Below are 20,406 nucleotides of genomic sequence, written 5' to 3' on the forward strand. Positions count from 1 at the left end.
GTTGTAAAAGTGCTCTTGCGTAATGGCAAAAGAACCCTAGAAACATATGCAATACTTGATGATGGTTCCCAACGTACCATGCTTCTGACATCTGCAGCTAAGCATCTCCACCTAACTGGGGAAGCTGAAAAATTATCCCTCAGAACTGTCCATCAAGAAGTTGAAACTATTCAAGGTTCTTGTGTAAGTTTCCAGATTTCTCCCATCGCACATCCAGCGAAAACTTACACAATTAATAATGCCTTCGCTACAAGTCACTTAGCACTTTCAGACCACACCTACCCCGTATCCTCTCTTCAACGGAGATACAAGCATCTTCAAGGTATCCCATTAACCTTTATTAACAAAGCAGCTCCACTACTGCTCATAGGCTCTGATCATACCCACCTTATTACGCCTATTGCACCAGTTAGACATGGACCATTTGGATCTCCTGCAGCAGTCAAAACCCGCTTAGGATGGACACTCCAAGGTCCAATCACAGACTTCCAACCCCAGAGCAGTTCCACGCATGCCCAATGTTTGTTCACATCTTCCAGTTCAGGTTCAGGAGAACCGCTCCAGCACATCCTTGTGTCCGCTGATGGCTCTGAATTCATTCAGCCACCTCATACTCTACCATCAGCAGTACCCATGTCGTCACCGGCAGTGCCACTATCACCAGTTCCACCGCCTGTGGCTGCCATTCCGCCAGTGGTCAGGGCGCTGCCTGCTCCTGCATCACCTGGTCCTGCCTCTGCCAAGCCCCGTACATTGCCCCCAGCACCTGCAAAACTGCCCAACGGTCTACAGGTCTGGGCCTGCCGCTGCATCCCACGCGGTTGGCATTTGGACCTGCTTTGCCGCCACCGCTGGCTACATGGTCGGCCCCCTGAACTGTCTGGCCTGCATTGTCGACCTCTAGGTCGACCCCCTGAACCTATATTAGACCTGTAGCATGTCTGATTCCTCTGCCCCCGCTTTATGAAAAAGAGCATCTCTAATCCTTTGAACATATTTCTCAGTAGAAATATGGGGGCAGCTGTTGTAAAGGCTCACCTTTCAGCACATTCACTTCACCAGATGCACCTTGTTTCTTTTCCTCACCTTTGATTGGGTGTGGTGCTTGGCCTTAATTGCACTCACCTGTCACTCGTTATATAAGGACTGCACTCACCTATCCCTCACTCTTTCTTCACTCCCACATGGGGCGGCAGCTGAGAGATAGCAGTCCATGTGTGTCTTTCTTTCCTTTACCCGTTATTCAATAAAACGACAAAACCTGCAAATGATTGATGACTGCTTATTCTCATTCTAATCGGATGAGCTCATGATGATGACTACTTAAACCCTGAACCTTCCTTCCTCCAAAACAACTAAAGACAAAAAGACTCACAAACAAGCAGCAACTGAACATCTCGAGGGAGGAAGCAGTCTTTGCTGATGTCCATGGGTTCTAGACTTCAGGCAGTCACTGACAGCAAAGGATTTTTATCCAAGTACTAAAATGTATCCTTATATTTAAAATGACCTTACTTTATCCAGTTGCTTTTGAGCCCCTGAAAACACTGGACTGTGTATAAAAGTGGATGTATTTTCCCAATAATTAATACATTACTTCTGTTAAACCCCTTAAATTAAAGCTGAAAGTCTGCACCTTAACCACAACTTGATTGTCTGAATTAAAATGCACTGTGGTGACAGGTAAAATTAAAAAAGCTGTGTCACTGTCCAAAACATTATGGACCTAACAGTCTTTCAAAATCCTATCGTGTACTGAACTAATTAAGAGAATGGGGGACAATGACTCTATGAATTTGTCTTTTTATTTAACATTTTCAGAGCCTGCTTAAAGAATTTCCCTAAAGCTATTAACATGTTAGGCTTTCACATGAGCAAAACATTGAATGAAAGACTTCCTTACCGCTTCCTTTCCAAAAAAATCCAATTTCTTCCAATTAAATTATAAATACACAAAAGTTTGCCTTCATGAAAACAAGAAACACTGTAAAACGTGGACAGTAACTGAGCAATATTGATGACATTAGGTAATGCTATTGGCATCTGGACAAGTTCCACAAACTTCTCCCAGGCCAGCCACTGACTCCAGAAATAGGTGAAGAAGGGAGAATTTTGCAGCGGGAAGGCTGCACTGCAGTGTCTGCAGAGGAGAGCTCTCCTCCGATGCAATATCTGCACTTGCTGGGCTGTTATAGCTCTACACAATACTGCACAGAGAAAGCCAGAGAAAGAGTTAAAAGGTAGGATTGATAGGGCACACAAGCGATTCATCTTAAGTGAAGCAGACAATGCATCTCCTGGGTACATTATAATACAATCTGACTTCTGCGAGAAAATTATATAGTCATACAGAGGGAACAGGGTGTGTAGGTGTTTCAGGACAAAGATATTGTGTACAAAGGCAGGGACAGCAGCATGCCTTTGCCACTGTATGGGGCAAGGACACACTGCCAAGTTAGATGATATCCTATGGGTGCAGGTCTGGGGCAGGGGAGGACACAGAGATACACAAGAGAGGAGTTAGGGGAGGAGAGATGAAGAAAGGAGAGGAAGGAAGGGATAGGAGACAGGCAGAGAGACCGGATGGGAGAGGTAAGAGAGTAGACAAAAAAGGAGGGTGAAAAGCATGAATATTTCAGGCGTCAAAGAGTAAACTTAAAGCTGTTGCTCATTTGGTTTTTCATTAAAGAGATGAACACACATACAAAGCTCTCTCTGAATCTGTAGAAGACTTTAGGTGTCTTTCTGATCAATGCAGTCCATTTCCCCCCCAGCAGAGGTGTTCTCTTTCAGGTCCTCTCATTGATTTGCTGTGAACTGACGCCCGCCAGGATTCACCTGTGTCGGCAGCAGGGCAGCCAGTCCCCGGCACATGTGACAGGAAGCATAACGTCTGAAATCAGAGCAACTTTTCATTCACGTATGACGGCCTCTCGTGCCACTGTAACTGTGACCACATGGAGAAAATATTAAAGCCAATCTGACATTCAACCTCCCGGCTTTGCACTGTGATTTGGAGCTACAGGCGGAGGCATGACGCGGAATGTCATTTGGCCTTCAGGTTTCTATTACAGCTCAAAGGCTAGAAACATCTTATACCAGCAGCTCATTCTTTTTATACCATCATAGGAAACTCTAGCTGTTGTCATAGCGTCCCATCAGAGTGCTGACAGGGCCCTTTCCAAGACACTGATCAATGGACCAGTTAGATGATACCACACTAGTTGTTTTCTGTTTTTTTTCACTGCATACATTTTGAGACTCAGTGCAGGATTGTGGTATTCTTCTCGTTCGGTTGATAGACAGAATCATGCTGTGTGAATTGAAGACTTGGGATTTCAGTGCTAATGTTGGTTTTGCACAAAATAACAGAGGACAGCAACAAAACACAACAACATCAACCTTCCAGTACTCCTACTGATTAATAGGAATACAACAAATCTGTTTGTGTGTGTGTTTCCTTTTTATTTCACAAGGGATAGAAAAAAACACTCATCACAGAACAAGAGCGGCACTTGAATAAAGGTGAAAGCAGCGTACTCTTACTCACAGACTGTGCCTTTGTGCACATATCTGTCCTGGCAGTTCATGATGACGTGATTTCATTACACAACACTAGTTTACACTGAAACAGCTCACTCTGAATGCACAGCCTTTGTGTTCACTGTTCTGTGTATCTATCATAATTCTGCTGCAGTATAATCAAATAACAGGCACAATAAAGCGTCAAATGCTCAGGACACAGTTATTGATCTGATTCATTCATTAAATATTAATGTCTCTCAGCAAAAATATCATATACCTTTGCAACAAGTAATACAACATGTACATTACGTGGTCAGCAACTGTGGGAGGGAGGGGCTCTTAATTTTGCAGAGATCCGTTCAAAATATGAAAGAGAATTGAATTTATGGGGTACATTTGCCCTCAAATGGTCCCAATAAATAAATATATAAAAACCGAAACAAAACCCTGAAATATTCAGCTGCAGTGAAAATATTCCTGCATAATTTCCATTTTTCTTTTGCAGAAAGGTATAAAAAATTGATATGTATATAAAACAATCTCCCTAAAAACAGTAAAAAACAGAAAGAAAAAAGGGGGGAAGCCTGGTTGCTATGTCGATTGCTTTGGAGTTGAGGACAGATGAACAGACGAGAAGGCAGAACTCATCCTCTCGCAATGAAACAGTTCATTCATTATAACCATTTCTCTGCTGCATGCCAAATCATTTCTGCATCAAGGCACAATGCACACTCTGCATCTCCTCCTGAAAAGTCCCGCCCCCTCCCTCACTCACTCTTTACCTGAGCCACCAGTCCACCTTACTCAGAAACTCTCAGAAGCACCAATGTGTGAGCTCACTCGAGAGCTCTGCACTCGGTGTGTCTCCGGCCAAGTAGGGGTCCTAGAAGGATCTCATTTGGGGGGGAAAAGAAAAAAAAATACAGTTGAAAATAATATTAGGCTTACTTGAAACAACCAACTTGCCTCCCTCTTCTCAGCTGTCCTGACGGAAGAAGAGAGCGCGCACGCGGCGAACGCATAGTCCGCATCGGCAGTATCCAACTTCGGCACCACAAGAGGACATGGGTGACAAAAACGCCGGTAAGAAACTTCCACGTGCTTCTTTATGAATAATTTACTAGCACATTTTGCTTGGGTAGTTGTTCAGACGCAGTGTTTAATGGATTTGACTATTTAAGCACGGACTGCGCAACGTCAGAAAAAGCCAAACAAAAACTCTAAAAAAAAAAAGGAAAAAAAATACACTTTTTGAATATGGGCACGAATTTGACCCAGTGGATGCGCAAGATATCCTGCACACGCCATAACCAACCACACATCCTCACCACATGGTTCAGTGCTGCAGGGCGATGCTGCTACTGCTGCTGTATCCAGACTCTCTCGCTCAGTCTACTGCCTCTTATAGTTTTGTCACCCCAAGCATACACTCTGCAACCCCAGTGTGCACCCTAAACTCCCCAGCACTGGTCATAATTTAACATTATAAGGACTGCAAATCACATATGCAGTGCACATATACATTTATAGAACCAGTGTAAATATTACATTAGGCTTTGGTTGTTTTCAAGCAGGCTGCTGCGCATGGTAAAAGGTTTGGTCTCCCTTCTCCTATAGCGTCTTTACTCTGTCAGTGCTGTCAGCTGATTTAGACAAAAACTGCTGCCTCTCCACTTTTTTTTTGCGGTGAAACGACTGCTCTGCTGTTCTCCGTGCAGCGGCGGCAGTGTTCCCTGAACGATTAGCATGCGTGTTGTTGACAAAGCTTTTCAACTTTACCAGTAATGGGTAGAGAGGCTGCAGTTTACACCTGCTGGATGCTGAGTCTGCTCCCTGAAAAGCTAGATGTCCTTAAAGGCGTTTCACTCTAAACAGTGATGTGCTTCATTGTCTTTATGTTGTGGAGGTTTTTTTTTTTTAGTTTTTTTTAAGACACATGGGGGTTAAAGCACAAAGGGGGGTGTTCCCTGTGTAAAATATATTTGGATTAGGGACAGAGTGCCCTTGTTTAAGTAGGGTAACCTTCAGGCAGGGTCACATTGGCCTGTTTCGCTCAGAGTTGTTCCAAAGCAAAGTGTGGTAACATAGCAAAAAAGCCTATAAAAGTAGTGGGGAAAAGCAGGTTTCATGCCAAGTGCACAGTTTAGATTCCACTTACATCATTTGGAGCACGGATATTAAACTAATCTTACATCGTGGGCCACAAACAGCCTACTTTGTTTTTAAGTTGGCCAAAACGGTAAAAATCAATATAAGAAAACGAAGTGTGAGGTTCTTTTACTTGGCAAAGATATGCTGCTGTAATTATTGAAAGAAATCTGTCAGCACAAGTCTTTGGGCTTACATTTTTAAAATAAATGAAAGATAGTGAAAGTTATTTGTTAACTTGCAGAAAATGTCCTATTTTATTTCTTTATTTTACTGGTGACACACCGTAAAAAATATTTATTTTTTGTAGTAGATACAGGAAATACAGGCTTGTTTCTCTCATGTAATGGTTTATCTAGCACTTGATTACACTGGTGTATTATGAATGTCTGTAAAATCTATTATATTTAATGTTTAAAGACAAAAATTTATATTCTCCTTCATATTTTCCAAAGCTGTCCAGTGGGTCGAACTAGAGTCTTTGCTAGACCGATTCTGGTATAAACCTTTTTCAACCCACTCTGGGATCTCTAGTGTTTATCACCTAACGAAGCAGTTACAACCACCACCAACCTCTCAATTGAAGTTTTTCCTGTGCATATGTACTAAATCTGTGGAAGTGTAGTTTGAACTGTCACTGTTTTCAGATGCATCACCTCTCATCACTGGTTTATTACTAAATTAAGTGATTGCATTGTTTGGTTGTAGTTTTTTATGCTGACATGTGTTGGATGCTATTGTCGTTTCTCTCTGTGCATGGCATGGGTTGATTCCCTGAAGTGTGATCTCATATAAAGTAGAACATCAGCTCACAGTTCCTCAACTTAAGTATGGTGCTTGTATAAAAATGTTGTTTTATGCTGATGATTGCGTTTACATGGATGCTTTGGTGGGTGTTAATTTGCTGTAGATGTGACCAAAACAATCAACGCAAAGCTGAAAACAATAGGCGGCTTTGAGTGATTGCCACCCACATGCCTGTAATTAAATAAAGAAATAATAATGAATAAATACAAAAATCTCAGTTATCTCTGTGCAATCTGCCACAAGTGTGTTGTTGTTGTCCTACGGTCAAATTGAGCCGCTAACCTCAAGTTTGCACACTTGTCATTCAGCAGAAAGGTGTTTGGCAGCATTACTTGTTGCAACCATAAACAGTTTTGAAACAGTGTTGATTTAAAAAGCACTGTTTCTTTAAGCTTTGCAGAATACTAGAATTTCAGCAAACAGTAATAACCATCAGCAGTGACTCTGGGGTTTTGTGCATTTAAATATCTTCTCAAATCTGTGACTGTTTATCTTTGTATAGGTTATTTTAACTGCCCATTAATAAATATTGTTGTAATATTTAACTATAGAGATGGCAATAGATTTCCACACAGAAATGATTTATTGGCATCTGTAGTTTATGCAAAAGTTTTGTCTGGTAGAATAAAGTTATTGTGTTGCTGTCAAAGCAGCTTACAAAAACAACATATATGCTATTATTATTTACCCTCAGCCAAAGATGTACGATATTACACTATATTATGCATCACTGCTGACTATTTATATGATATTTTAAAAGCAAGTAAAAGCCTTAATTTCTACTTCAAAATGAAAATTAAATACAGATAGACCGAGTTTGATTTGAAGCGTCCATTACATTTCCAAATAACTGAAGCACATATGATGCACTGGAAGTAAAATTTGAATTTCAGTTAATACAGAACTGGCAACATTAGCTTTATTTATGGCATATGAATTTTAAGGAAAGTCAAGAACTTCACTATTTGTGATGGAAGGTTTTTGATTGTTCTCTTCGTTTAGATGAGTGTTAGCACTGCTAATAAGGCTAGCCTTCTAGTAGTAGTACTAGTTGTAACTGTGCTTTTGTACCAAGCAGACTTGCAAACTACTTTATCAGTTTATATAGGCCTATAAAATGATACATGCAATAAGCTCAAGGTGGTGTGTCCTGTGTCATAGTGCCACACCACAGTTTTCTGTTTCTGAGGATGCTTAGTGGCGTAATTGTGCATGGCTGACATATCTACTCACAGTTGATGGCATATTTTGTATTGCACTAAAGTAAAAACTAGATTGTTGGAATGCTAGTGAAAATGTTGAATGTGTACAAAAGAGAATGTGATTTTTACTAAACAGGCTAAAATATTTAATATCACTGGTCACAACTTAATTCTGATAAGACAACCATTTAAAATTGTCAAATGAAGACCCAGGTGTTTGATGCCTTAACATGACCTTTGTGCACCAAGTATTAAATAACTAAGTGGATTTTTCATATGTTTTGAAATGTTTTTCTCATCCATCATCCATCATGCCCCGCTGTGGGCAGCTTTGCTGCAAACACATAAACAACTGAGTCATCCTTGCAGTAATTTTAAACAGGGATTTATTTGTTGCACTAAACTCTGTACTTAAATGTAATATAGACACCTCTTGCTCATATTCAGATGTAAAGGGGTTTAAGCCTTTGGTTAATGTATTTACTAATTTATTTTTTAATGTCTTTGTTCTGTTATAATCAATGGTCATTCAATGCTAGGCCCTGTCTTTATTAAAGGATTCATATTTTTTAATAGAAATAAAGATGATCTAAAGCTGTAAAGCCCATGTGATTTGGTTATTACTAAGCTAAACCTAACTAAGATGCTAAATATCTCAAAAACTTATGAAGTAACACACACAGATGCATTCTTGTGCTCATTTTCACCACTGCAGTGATATCTGCAGAAATTTGTTAAGTGGTTCGGTGGAAGACTTCATCCAGTGGTTTCAGGGAAGGAGTGTTATGGCCACAGCTAGACATGCTGTGATGTCTGCCTCCATGGGTGTGTCCTACCACCTGTCCTGCCATAGGTACTGCCCTTCTGCACAGCTGTACTTAAGGCCAGAGTGAGGAGCGCTGCAGTGTCAGAGATCCTCTTTGGTTTGCCACGTGTGAGCTGTGTGTTCTGGATATTTACTCCTATGTTGTGGAGAGGAGCATGTTTTTGGTAGTTTACACTTTTTAACTTATGCTTTTGTTTAGTGACCAGTGTCTGTGCTGTGCTGTTTGTTTCTTTCCTTGCCATCAGCTTGCCATCTCTTTCAGTTTGATTATTTAACTTTTTTTTGCCTCCATGTCTTCTTCAACCAGGACACTTTTTTTGCACATCTCCTGGGCTTTTTAGGGGAGAAACGAGGAGAAACAAGCTCTGTTGTTTTATAAGAATCCTACTAAAGCAAACACTTCAACATGTGTTGTAGGACAATCCAGTTTATGTGGATTTTTTAAGTTTGTAAGGCTCGACTCTATCTTTGAGCTCTCCAGTCAGTGCCTGGGTTGGATTGGGAACAAGTGAAATGTAAACAATGTACACATTTTCTCTTTTTGAAGCTTTAAAATTAAACTGAAAGGTCTGTAAACAACAGGTCTTATGATAATGACAGTTTTACTGCTGTCAGATTGATGATCAGGTGATTTAAACAAGTAAAGCAAACATCAAAACTGACAGCAAATTTCAGGGTGTGAAGTATCAAAAACTTTGAACATATTTACATTAATGCCAATAAATGAATGGAATGATAACCAACTAAGCATAGCCGTAGCAGGGAACTGACTGTAAATAAACATATCAGAATTCCATAAAACCATAGCATTTATGAGATATTTATTAGAGCTTATCATACAAATCTCATGCCGTGTCAGAAGCATGGTGCTATAACTCTTGTGTCATATTAACGAAATGGAATAGATCAGTGCTTATTTACTTTGTGAGTAATAATCAGGCACACTAAGTCCTCCCATCATTAAGTGACTGTCATTGTGATTGTTTTGTCCATTTTTAAATAAAATTGATGCTAATAAATGAAAATGTTCCACAATTTTGTCCCTGGGACAAACACATTAAAACTAAAACTACATTTTTAATTAGCATAATTAATAATAGATTTTGTTTGGATGCTAAAGTGTTGCCTCAACTACAGTGCGTTTTTGTCACTTCACGTTCCCTCTGCGCTATAGCCCCCGTTTCATCTCTATTCCTCCCCTCATACCTTCTTTGGCTCTTTAGCAACTAGCGATTGACTCTGCAGTGGTACAGTATAGTGAAAGCTGAGTGTACAGTACAGCACCATCACCAAGTCTGTAACTCTGGGTCTGATGCCAGCTCCCTGCACCCTCTACCCATTCTCTCTTTATTCCTCTCTGACCTTTCCTTATTTGCATGTGGATGCTGTTGTTGAGGCATTTTGCTGACCTATAATGTCCTGTTATGTTCATTGTGTAGATTTTACATAGCGAGGGAATGTTCCCATGGTAGCTGTAATCATATATCTCATTGTCCTTGTGGTGCAATGTCACATGAGCACAAGAATTAGGTTTTGAAATATAGTAAAATGTTGCAGTATATACTGTAAAGTACTTTTTAGCAGTGTGCTGAATGAGACGGCAGAGATTGGCATAGTGTTTGTTTGGCTGACTGGTGACTTGGAAAAATAAAATAAAACCCAGCATCCTCTTTAATTTGTTTTGTCTTGTGCAAATCTAGTGTTAATGTTTTAGCAATTTGAGTATCTATAGGCAACTCTCTTCTACTTGGATATGCTCGCTTTAATTTTAATGGTTTATGCTATGGCACCACCTGGTGTTGAAAATGGCACATAGCGCTCTAGTCATCATGGGTCAAAATGCGTAATGAGATCGTGAACCTTCTCGTTTGGATAGTGAGTCATAACTGAAAACACATTTTAAGGTCATTAGAGCTTGAAGTGCACACGGTGAGTGTCATCTGGAGATATAGTGTGATATAAAATATATGCAAAGGCTTTTTATAGAGTCACAACTCCACTGTCCAGTATTGCAAGTACCTAATTCAGTTCGGGACCGCATTTACGCCACACTGTGATGTTCCAACAAATCCTCATCCTGGAATTGACTTTCCCTGATTTAGCAGCTGACTTTTCACTTTCACGCATTAACAAAAGACGCAGTGGGACTCCGAGATCTTCCACGCAAAGTGCTGTAGCGAAACCAAACTGGTTACTTCTATTGTTCTTGCTCTCGTTGTTTCTGCACACTGTTCCTGTTGCATTCAGGAGAAAGATTTACACTTTTCACAAAGTCATGATCAGCTTAAAGCGTATATGCTGATCTATATCAAATCCATATATGGAATTTAGCGAAATAACAAACGCACTGCTGCCGCACTTGGAAGGACACTTCGGTGGCCATTGTTGGGGTGGCTGTAGCTCAGGCAGGTCATCTACTGATCGCAAGGTTGGTGGTTTGATTCCCGGCTTCCCCTAGTCCCTAGCAAGATACTAACCCCAAATTGCTCTCCGGTGTATAAATGTGTGTGAATGTTAGCTAGAAAGCACTTAGAAAAATGTGCTTGTGCTAATGGGTGTGAATGCGCTTTGAGTGCTCAGAAGAGTAGAAAGGCGCTATATACGAACCAGTCATTTACCGTTACTCACTCTTTCATAAGCAGTGACTGAGCCATAAACTTTCTGCTACTCTCACGCATTCAAAGCGATGGCCTGCAGCTGACGTTGTCCGCTTCTTCCCGGTGATTTGTGAAAACGTAGAAGGGGGTAAAAAAAAGAAAGAGGAAAACTACTGGCTCTCGGAGTCCAACATCTGTGCGGCCAAAGCTTCGGATCGTGCAGCCTTTGTCGCTTTTTAGCTGTCAGCTCCGCATTACCTCACTCGTGGCCTGCCACTTACCCCTGCAGTTTAACTTTGGCGTGCGCTCTCTCTCTCTTTCTCTCTTTCAATCTTCACTCTCTCTCTCCCCCTTCCCATCTCCTTTTCTGCTATTACGTCCGCTGCTGGTAAAGACGCGGAGGCAGGAGGAGGAGGGGGGTGTACAATTAAGAGCACATTGTAACGTCCTTGCGTTGCCTGCTGTGGCGGAAGAGGAGTGTGCCGTGAACGCGAATGACCGTCGGTGGACAAGAAGAGGAAAGACAGAGAGAGTTAGAGGGTTAGAGAGAGCGAGAGAGGGGGGAATCACTCAAGATGCCTCGTTTTAGCGTAATTTGTCCTGCAGACTGTGCCCTTCCGGCGTTTTGAGGGGCTGCTGTGAGAGCCAGTAGAGAAAGGCTGGCTGGCTACGCTATGCTGCCTGACCCTGCTGTGTTGTGATAGCGTTGTCCGATTGTTTGGATTGAGGAAGGCTCCCATCAACCCAAATCAATGAGGATTCTGAGGCCATTCCTTCAGAAAGGAGCGCATATGCTGCAGTGTTTCTGTGGACAACGATCGAAGTCGACCACAATCACCAACGGTGAGAGACATAGCATTATAGCTGTCTTTGCTTTGCATGCTTTCTCTCTTGAGTGATAAAAGAAAAGGGGAAAGGGAAAGGAAAGGGGGGATTTATAGAGAAGGGGAGGAGGGGATGAGTGGTTTTATTAAACACCAGAGTGTGTGTGAGTAACATCTTCCGAGTCTGCAGTGGAGGGAGGCTCTCCTTGTGCTCCTCGCGTCTGTCCTGAGTTTTCTGTGCAGTCTTCGGCCGTCGCGGATAGCTGCTGGCAGTCAGCTGTAAGTCGCACTACTCTGGAGAGGAGAGGGGTCCTGATACTGTACAAGCCCGTGCTATATTTGTTTCTAGTGGTGCAACTGAAGCGGGCCAAAAATGGATAATGCAGGGATCAAGTCATTAAAGTTCAGGGGCCTGGAGAAGCAGCGCTCCTTCAGGGCCCCAAACGACCAGCACCACGGATAGCGCCACAACAGAAAGGCTCCTGTTCCAGTCAGAGTTTTTTTTCTTTCTTTTTTTTGTATATGCCAAGCCACATTGATTGGTTGGTTGGTTGATTGCATTTTGTACAATTAGATACAGTACAAACTCAGTTTAAAACTACTCAACTCCCTCTGCGCTTCACTGGTACATGTTTTTTGGTATGAGGTTAGGCCTAATTAAATTAAATTCGAAGACCCCTCTGAAAGTCCCCAAAAGTACCACTGTAGCTTTAACTACTTTAATAGATATGTATACAGCTTTTTTTTTTTTTAACGAAACCTATGCAGCTTAGAATTTGTATATATAAAAAAGACCACTTGAGGATACAAAACTGCAATGACATGCATAAGCACACACACAAGCCCACACACAGCCACCACTTATCAGTCTTTGGCAACAAGCCTAAGATCCCTGCCATGTCCTCTAGTCATGTCTCAGGCAATTCACTGCAATGCTGCTGTTGTTCATTCATAACACAGATCTACTGTCTCCATAGGCGTGGAGAATTCCCCAGTATTGCCAGTGAAAACCAGAAGTTTTTTTTTGTTACTGGGAAACAAATGCAACACCTCCTCTTGTCACTTGCAGTACGTAGGCTCTCAGCTGGAGCAGTTTGGAAATTCAGGGCAGACAATTAGAAACTCCATTAAGCACAGTTGATTCCTCTGAGGTAGTTGGACCAAAAGCAGCATGCACCCTGGGATCTGTAGGACTCGGATATGAAGCACTATCAGTCCTTATTCTGCATCTGTGCTCACTGTTAGATGAACCCTTTGACCTCAATCAAAACTTTATGAGTCAGCACATGGGTGTTGAAATGACACCCATGTGCTGCGAAGCATGACTGTGTGGATTGAGTTAAGGATCGTTATAAGATCAAATTGCTTCAGATAAATAGTTTGTTTAAACCTTGGACTTTTTCAATCATTTTGAAGGTTAATGTTTGATTTTCTGTATTTATATTATTATGGTGGTATGGCTCAGACAGTTTCATTTCCAATTACAGCTAAAATATAAGGGAAGTATGAGTTTTGAGTGATGCTGCCATGCTGGCAGCATTTTTTCCCCATTTTTCTCTCTGATAACTTCAGAATAACTCAAAAACATTGTCCATAGAAAGTGAAACAAAGCCATTTAATTGATTTAACTTTCTATACAAAGTTGCCAAAGTCTGCATTTTGCATGGCAATCTCATTGCATCATTCTCTCCTACAGTCTGAACAGTATAAGATCATGGAAGCAACAAGGAGCAGGAAGTGAAGTATTAAACACTTCATTTTTTAGGCGCAAAATTCACCCCGTAGGGACTTCTGGTGAACTATGTGTGTGTGAGCAGGCTTAAATGTTTGCACCTGCTTTCCTTTGTAGTATCAGATTTGCACCTGGCTTTTGTGGTGTTAAAGTTTTCCCTCTTTGTCTCCAGTCTTGGAAGTGTGCTGCTTAGGGCTATGGTGTGAACAAAACAAACACACTCGGGTGTTGTAAACTACTGCAAACTACTGCATTAAATATGAACGGTTTATAATGTCCCATAATAATGTCGCAGCAGCCGATATATTGAAATAGGAGCAGTGGGTAAAATATATCAGTAAGGGTTCCACGGCACAGTAGAAGGACGCCAGATGTCAGGAGCACCTAGAGCCCCAGTATTGTGGTTAATGTGTGGCAGGTACAGGATACTGTGTGGTGGGTGTCATACTAGCAACGCTAACAGACCCAGCAGCACTTTATATTTGCCACTTGGTCAGTTTTCAGTAACTGATGAATATAACATCAGGTTTAGGTTAAAGTTCTTTTTCTAATGTCAGTATATAATGTTTTGTAACATTAGGTTTAACACTCATAGCAAATGCCGATGTATATATATAATTTGAACTTGAACTGCTAAGGTCACAGAGGATTGTGACCTCCTGAATGCAGCAGTAATGGTAGAGGACGTACAAGAACACGATTGGCTAAAGAGCTGACACACACACACATACAGAGATTCCTTCGTGTATTAGTTTCCAAGGCAGACGTCACGGTCAGTGGAAAGTTTATTAAAAGATTCAAGATGAATTTTAATCTTCGGCACAGTGTTGCACAACAAAATTGCAAATCAATCAAAAACACTAAATAAATACAATGAAAAACATTCTAGGTTTGAATCCACTGCTTTGTTTTTTTGTGTTGACTTTGCATGGTTGCCCATGTGCCTTTATGGATTCTCTCTCGCCTCCTAAACAGTCCAAATACATGCTTGTTGATGAACTGGAGGTTCTAAATTGGACATATGCGTGAATGTGAGTGGTTGCCTGACTCTGTGTGTTAGCTTAACACCATCATCTTACTGTAATGCCTAGCTCCATGTGCAACAGGCTCTGCTGACCAACAGCTTAGAAACAGGAAACCCTCTTAAACTTAGTGCTGCATTTCCTTTCCTCCCCAGCAATATACACACCATGTTTGCAGTCAACTGGATGATGATTTGACTAGAAATGTGAACACACACACACGCGGACAAACGCACATCACACATACAGACATGACTCGATTTATCGGAGCGAGATGCAGGAATCTAGACTTTGTCTCATATTTTGCTGCACTAGATGTGATTAAAATTAGAATCTAATTGTTTTGTTCAGCCGTACGACTCGGGCTTTTATCTCCTTTTCATGTTGATTCATGTTGTTTATGTAGTAGAAGTTTTTAAGCAGCATTTTGAGTCACAGAATGTCTCATATTCTCTCACGTTTCTACTCTGCGCTTCTCGAGGAGCTGGCATGACATTACGCTATGACAACCAGTTCTAGCTATTGTGAGTCAACAGATCTGTGAGGTATCTCAAGGACACAGAGAAGTGACAAACTTCAGAGATAGGAAACAGTGAAAGTAGTTTCTCTCCAAAGTGGTTGTGGTTCATTTATTCTCCACAAGGGGGCAGCAGATATACAAAAAATGTTTCTCTGAACAAGCTGCACCTCTGGCAAGGCCAGAGACTCTGGCTGTGGTTTATTTCTGTTCACTGAATTGATTCATCACAGTTAAATTTGTACATTTAATGAGAAAGTCTCACATAAAACATCTTTTTAAAAGATAAATGCTCCAAATGCATCCTCAGCATACTTGCTTCCATTTTTGCCCTTAATGTTCATATTATTTAACCAAGAAAAAAAAGAAGAACATTTGACAATAATAACAAACTCACACAGTCTCTGTAACCATGACAGCCAATCTTCAGAGTCAAAATCACTTGAAATGTCAATTTAAATTATTACTCTGTACTATCTGCAGTGTGTTTCATAACAGCAGTGTTTCACTGATTTTGGATGTATCGTTTCTGGAGTGAAGGGAACATTAATTGTCTCTGGTAGAAGGAGGAAGCCAAACAGATCCTCATTAGGGAATACTTTATCTTTCCCCGACAAAGACGTATGTCCATGTCTGTGGTGCGCACGAGCTCCCTCCCATTTCTGAGAAAACTCACTTTGTACTCGGAACCACAAGCTCTGTTTTTTCTTTCTTAGAAGCGCGCAGTATATCACATCCAAAGTGATGAATGTTGTATTGAGACTATTATTATTATTTTTTTATACTGCAGTGTCAAATTAATATCTATCACTCACTGGCAACTCAATAGGAATACAAAAGGTTTTTGATTTAGAATCTGATTGAATCCAAGCCTCGGTTCCTAACTTTCTTTCCTTGCCTATCTTAGTATGTAAGATTTTATCTGCCCTCCATCTCCCTTTCTCTCTCTATCAGTCTTTTCTCTCTCTCTCTCTCTCGCAGATACTTTAGAAAAATGCAAATGACTGACGCGGGTATCAGCACTTCACATTCACATTCCTTCATCCATTTTATCCAAATCTTACATAAAAGGGACAGACAATAGCCGGCAAAAGAAAATCTCTCTCCGTCTTTCGCTCGGTCTCTCCTCTTTCCTCGTCTTGCTGTCTCTACAGATTCAGTTTGGTGAGAGAATGTCAAACCAAGTCCTAGAAAAAGCCTCTAAATGTTTCATGCCCTTTCATCACGGGGATGCTGCTAAAGACACGTGTGTTTTTCCTAACACAGAATGCATCTGTGCTGTGCTGTGTTGTGTTCTCCTTAGCCATGCAACAAAAGGAATGAAACCAGAGGCACATAAACATGATGTCCATCATGCCTGCAGGTTATTCTGGCTGGTGCGTTTTACATTGATTTACCTTTACTGCTACAGTGATCCTCGTCCTCTTAATTGTGCTGAAGACAGCCGCAGAGAAGCAATCAATTGGTTTGCAATTGTTCCTAGTCAGATGGAAACACAGAATAGGCCTACAGGGTGCTCTCACGATGCTTTCACACGAACTGAGGGGCCAAGATGTGTTTGAAGGCAGTTCAAAGCTATAGTGTCACAGTGTTATTTGTTGATTGTTGTCATTTGTGTTCATTGGGGCTGTACTTTCACTTCCATCACATGAATCCATCTGTTGTGTCACTGTGTGGATCTTGAGTTTTGCCTGAATGTGTGTGTTTCCCGCTCATACTCTGCGTGTTGGACCCTGTTGCGGTTGATCCTTTAAGCCAGACTTAACATGCTCTTTGCGTGGCCACTGTTTTCTTTACAAAATAAAATGTGTGCTCCTATCTCTTTGATAGGCCTATAAGCTGTGAGGGCAAGAATGCCGTGTAGTATAAGCCAAAACTGATTAAGAATCAACTTTGTATGCAGTTTGCAGTTTCATGCAGCCTTCTCGCATTTTCAAACTGCTTTGCAACTTTGGATTTGAAGTGTAATTAAAAGAGACAGTTGTGAGATGAGTCGTCCAAAAGGACGCACGTGCACGCGCATCCATTTCTCAAAGGGAAGAAGAAGAAAAAACACCCAGCCCCTCCCCCCTTTTAAGTTTACATTTTGCAATACAAATTCCAATATTCGCAAATTTTCGAGATTGGGATCATTCATTTGTCCCGTGCAACTCCTGGGAATTACTAATACTAACCTCAATCACGTATGATTGCGTTAAAAGAGTTGGAGAGGGAGACAAGGGGTGAGAGAGACAGAGAGGGAGATCGAGAGAGAGGGAGGGAGAGAGGGAGGGAGGCAGGGAGAGAGAGAGAGAAGCTGTGGACCGCCACCATTCACTCGCACATACACACACAGTATTCATTCGGGACTCGCTGGAAATAATGCTTAGGTCACTTTATTATTTGTGCGCTACAATGAAAAGCACTCCGGCGTGTGTTCGCCTCAACTAATTGTTGCTTTTCAGACGGGAATCACTGCCTGCAGGCTTAAATTACATCTCTGCAGCATCCTTGCAGAGTAGCCTCTGCTCGCCGATTCCATTTTTTCCCCGACTGCATTTAAGCGGTGCCATCGACGGAACCGGAGACTGGTTCACATACACGGGCTCCTACACCGCATCCTGGACCGGCAGCGGACTTCTCTTTGAGCATGGAGTAAAAAGATCATTACGGAAAGAAAAAGTTAGTAGTCTTCTCCACGCACGAGCAGTGCCCCTGGGTTTGGGTTTAATGCTTATCGAAAGGCGTCAGGAACCCAGAGGGTAGGCTGGTGTGCGGATGAGGAAAACGATGTCGTGCTCGTCAGCCGCGGCGCTGTTCACCTGGAATACCTGAAGCGCTCTCGTCTATGGCACGCAGCAGCATCAACTTAGAAACACTGTTGCATGTTTTCATGTCTGATATCTGGGTCCTTGTGGCCTAACCCTTAGATATTTTATATAAGATCGGTTGCTGTTGATTGAAAAGCCCGAGTGTCGAAGCAAAACTCGCAGCAGCTGATCATATTTATAGATATATATCTAAATATACTCTACTGTCCCCACAAGAGGATGCTGCCCGAAGCGCAATGATACCCTGGACTCGAAGGATTTTCGTGATCAGTATGACATTTAGTTAAAAAAAAAAACAACCCAACAAACTCGTGGACCTAAGGACAGAATCAACGTTCTTATTTTTATTTCCGCCACACACCAATTACCTACAGTGAGATCCGACATCTGCCGAAGTAGACTTTTCGTTTTCAGACTCGGTTCGGGGAGATGGCCGCGATCGCCAGCTCCCTGATCCGGCAGAAACGCCAGGCGAGGGAATCCAACAGCGACCGGGTCTCGACTTCGAAACGTCGCCCCAGTCCCAGCAAAGACCCCCGCTCTCTCTGCGAGAGGCATTTCTTGGGGGTCTTCAGCAAAGTCCGTTTCTGCAGCGGCAAGAAAAGACCCGTTCGGCGGCGACCAGGTCAGTGCCGTAAATTTTTTTTTGTTCTTGTTGCTTTTTTCTTTAAACTGATGTGTGTTACGTCTGTGTATGGAAGCGGTTTCCCCCAACCTCCCCCCACCACCACCACCACGCGCCACCCCGCCCCTCTTTGAAGCAGCAGAGGCATTATACTGCAGTCAAGGGCTTCAATCTGAACCGGAGGAGAAGGTAGATTTTCTCCGCGGTGCGAAAAAGAAAGAAAAAAGAATCCACCTGTTCCATGAGGTCTTCTTGTTGTCTGTCTATCCCACCGCAACCCTCCCCCACATACCGAGCGGTACCGGCCAGAATGCACGGTGGATGATCTACATGCCGTGACGTTACCGGTTTATGCATCGTGATAGTGCTCTGATCAGAATAATAAATTAACCCCTGAGCAAAAAATTCTTCCCCAGCCAAAGCTCGAGCGGGATTTGACTCAAAAGCATTACAATAAATCTAAGCCTCTGATTTTTTTATTTCCCCCCACACATAATAATCCCCAGCCCGACCCCCCAATTACACAATTACACAATTGCAACTTGAATAGCTATATGGAAGAAAAAGAAGAAACCTGCTTTAAAATGGCCCAAATTCAATATTAATGCAGGTTGGGGGTAAGGAGCGGAGATAAGTTGCACTGCAGTGCACCAAGGCTCTTTTCAGATTAAATGTTTTAATGGTAAATGTTTATTGCTTATTGCAGAGAGGGAGCTTTACTGCAGTGAAGGGAGGTATAGCTTTAGTGATTAAGAGCTGCCCTGGCTGTATTGATATACAAAGACTCAGGTACTACTACAATTCACGTAAATTCACGTAACCTTCTCTCTATCTCTCTCTTTTTTTTAAACAATTCGAAATGTTTCTGTCCTGGTGCACAGATAACAAGCCAAGAATGCAAGTCACCTCCCCCTCCTCACTATCCAGATAGTTCTGGTTTGTGATGAGCGACAGTAAGATCCATTCAGTGTCCCAACAGACAGATGAGGAGTGAGACAGACGGGCAGTCAGGCATCAATATTTAAGGCAGAAAGGGAGAAAAATGGAGACAGTCACCCAGCCAGCCAGACAGCCAGCTTTAAAACCCTGTAGTCTTGCAGCTTCCACAGACAATCCAACCTCAGTGTCAAAACTGCAGCAAATTACTTGATTAAAAACATAACCATTCAGCCAAAGCAGTCAGTCCTCCAAACACTAACGGGCAGGTAGGTAACTCCTTCCACATGGCCAGTCACAAAGCAGACAGACAGACAGGGAGGCAGACGGATGCTGTATGTCCTCTAATTGATTATCCATATATTTCCACTGATGTGTTGCCATATATTTGCTTATAAACAACCGATACACTGGAGAATTTATGAATTCTGCCTGTTTAAAAGCCTGTTGTTTTTCCTTCTATTCCCCCACCCCCACCCCCCCACCTCGTAAGATGCACCCTCGAAACCTCCACAGGTGTCCCATAAGGGCTGCAGGCTAGGTCAGTAGCTCAGCCTCCATCCGTGTGTGCTGTGTTTCTTTTCGTCTCCACCCCATCTCGCGCCCATGTCGACTTCCCCCTCGGCCAGGGAGGGGTGGGGAGGGACAGAGAGGGAGGGAGGGTGGGAGGGACCTGGGGCTTCAACACCTGTCTGACAGCCGGCGACCCTCTCCCTTGCTGACTTTCTTCTTCTCCCCCCCTTCATCTCTCCTTCCTGTGTGGCTTTCTTGGACTTTTAAAGCTTCATTTCTGACCTGTTTCTAGCTAAAACTCTCCTATAGCCAGCCGTCTGTT

At 42.2% G+C, this 20,406-nt stretch overlaps 1 protein-coding gene across 3 annotated transcripts in view; it reads left to right on the forward strand.

Moving 5' to 3' along the window:
* The first annotated feature begins 4,377 nt into the window (after positions 1 to 4,377).
* fgf12a (fibroblast growth factor 12a) overlaps positions 4,378 to 20,406 on the forward strand; it is a 31,560-nt gene continuing 15,531 nt past the window's right edge. Inside the window, exon 1 of one of the 3 annotated variants that reach the window (XM_085390248.1) lies at positions 4,378 to 4,608. In XM_085390248.1, the coding sequence (XP_085246374.1) occupies positions 4,590 to 4,608 (19 nt within the window). In that variant the 5' untranslated portion in view covers positions 4,378 to 4,589. Of the gene's footprint in view, positions 4,609 to 11,525; positions 11,949 to 17,532; positions 18,636 to 20,406 lie in introns of those variants that run through there. The other 2 variants (XM_085390247.1, XM_085390246.1) reach the window with 2 other exon arrangements.

Source organism: Rhamphochromis longiceps, linkage group LG18 (genome assembly GCF_057381845.1).
Source record: "Rhamphochromis longiceps isolate RC_006_pf linkage group LG18, R_longiceps_female_GT1.1, whole genome shotgun sequence".
In the NCBI taxonomy this organism is placed as follows: Eukaryota; Metazoa; Chordata; class Actinopteri; order Cichliformes; family Cichlidae; genus Rhamphochromis; species Rhamphochromis longiceps.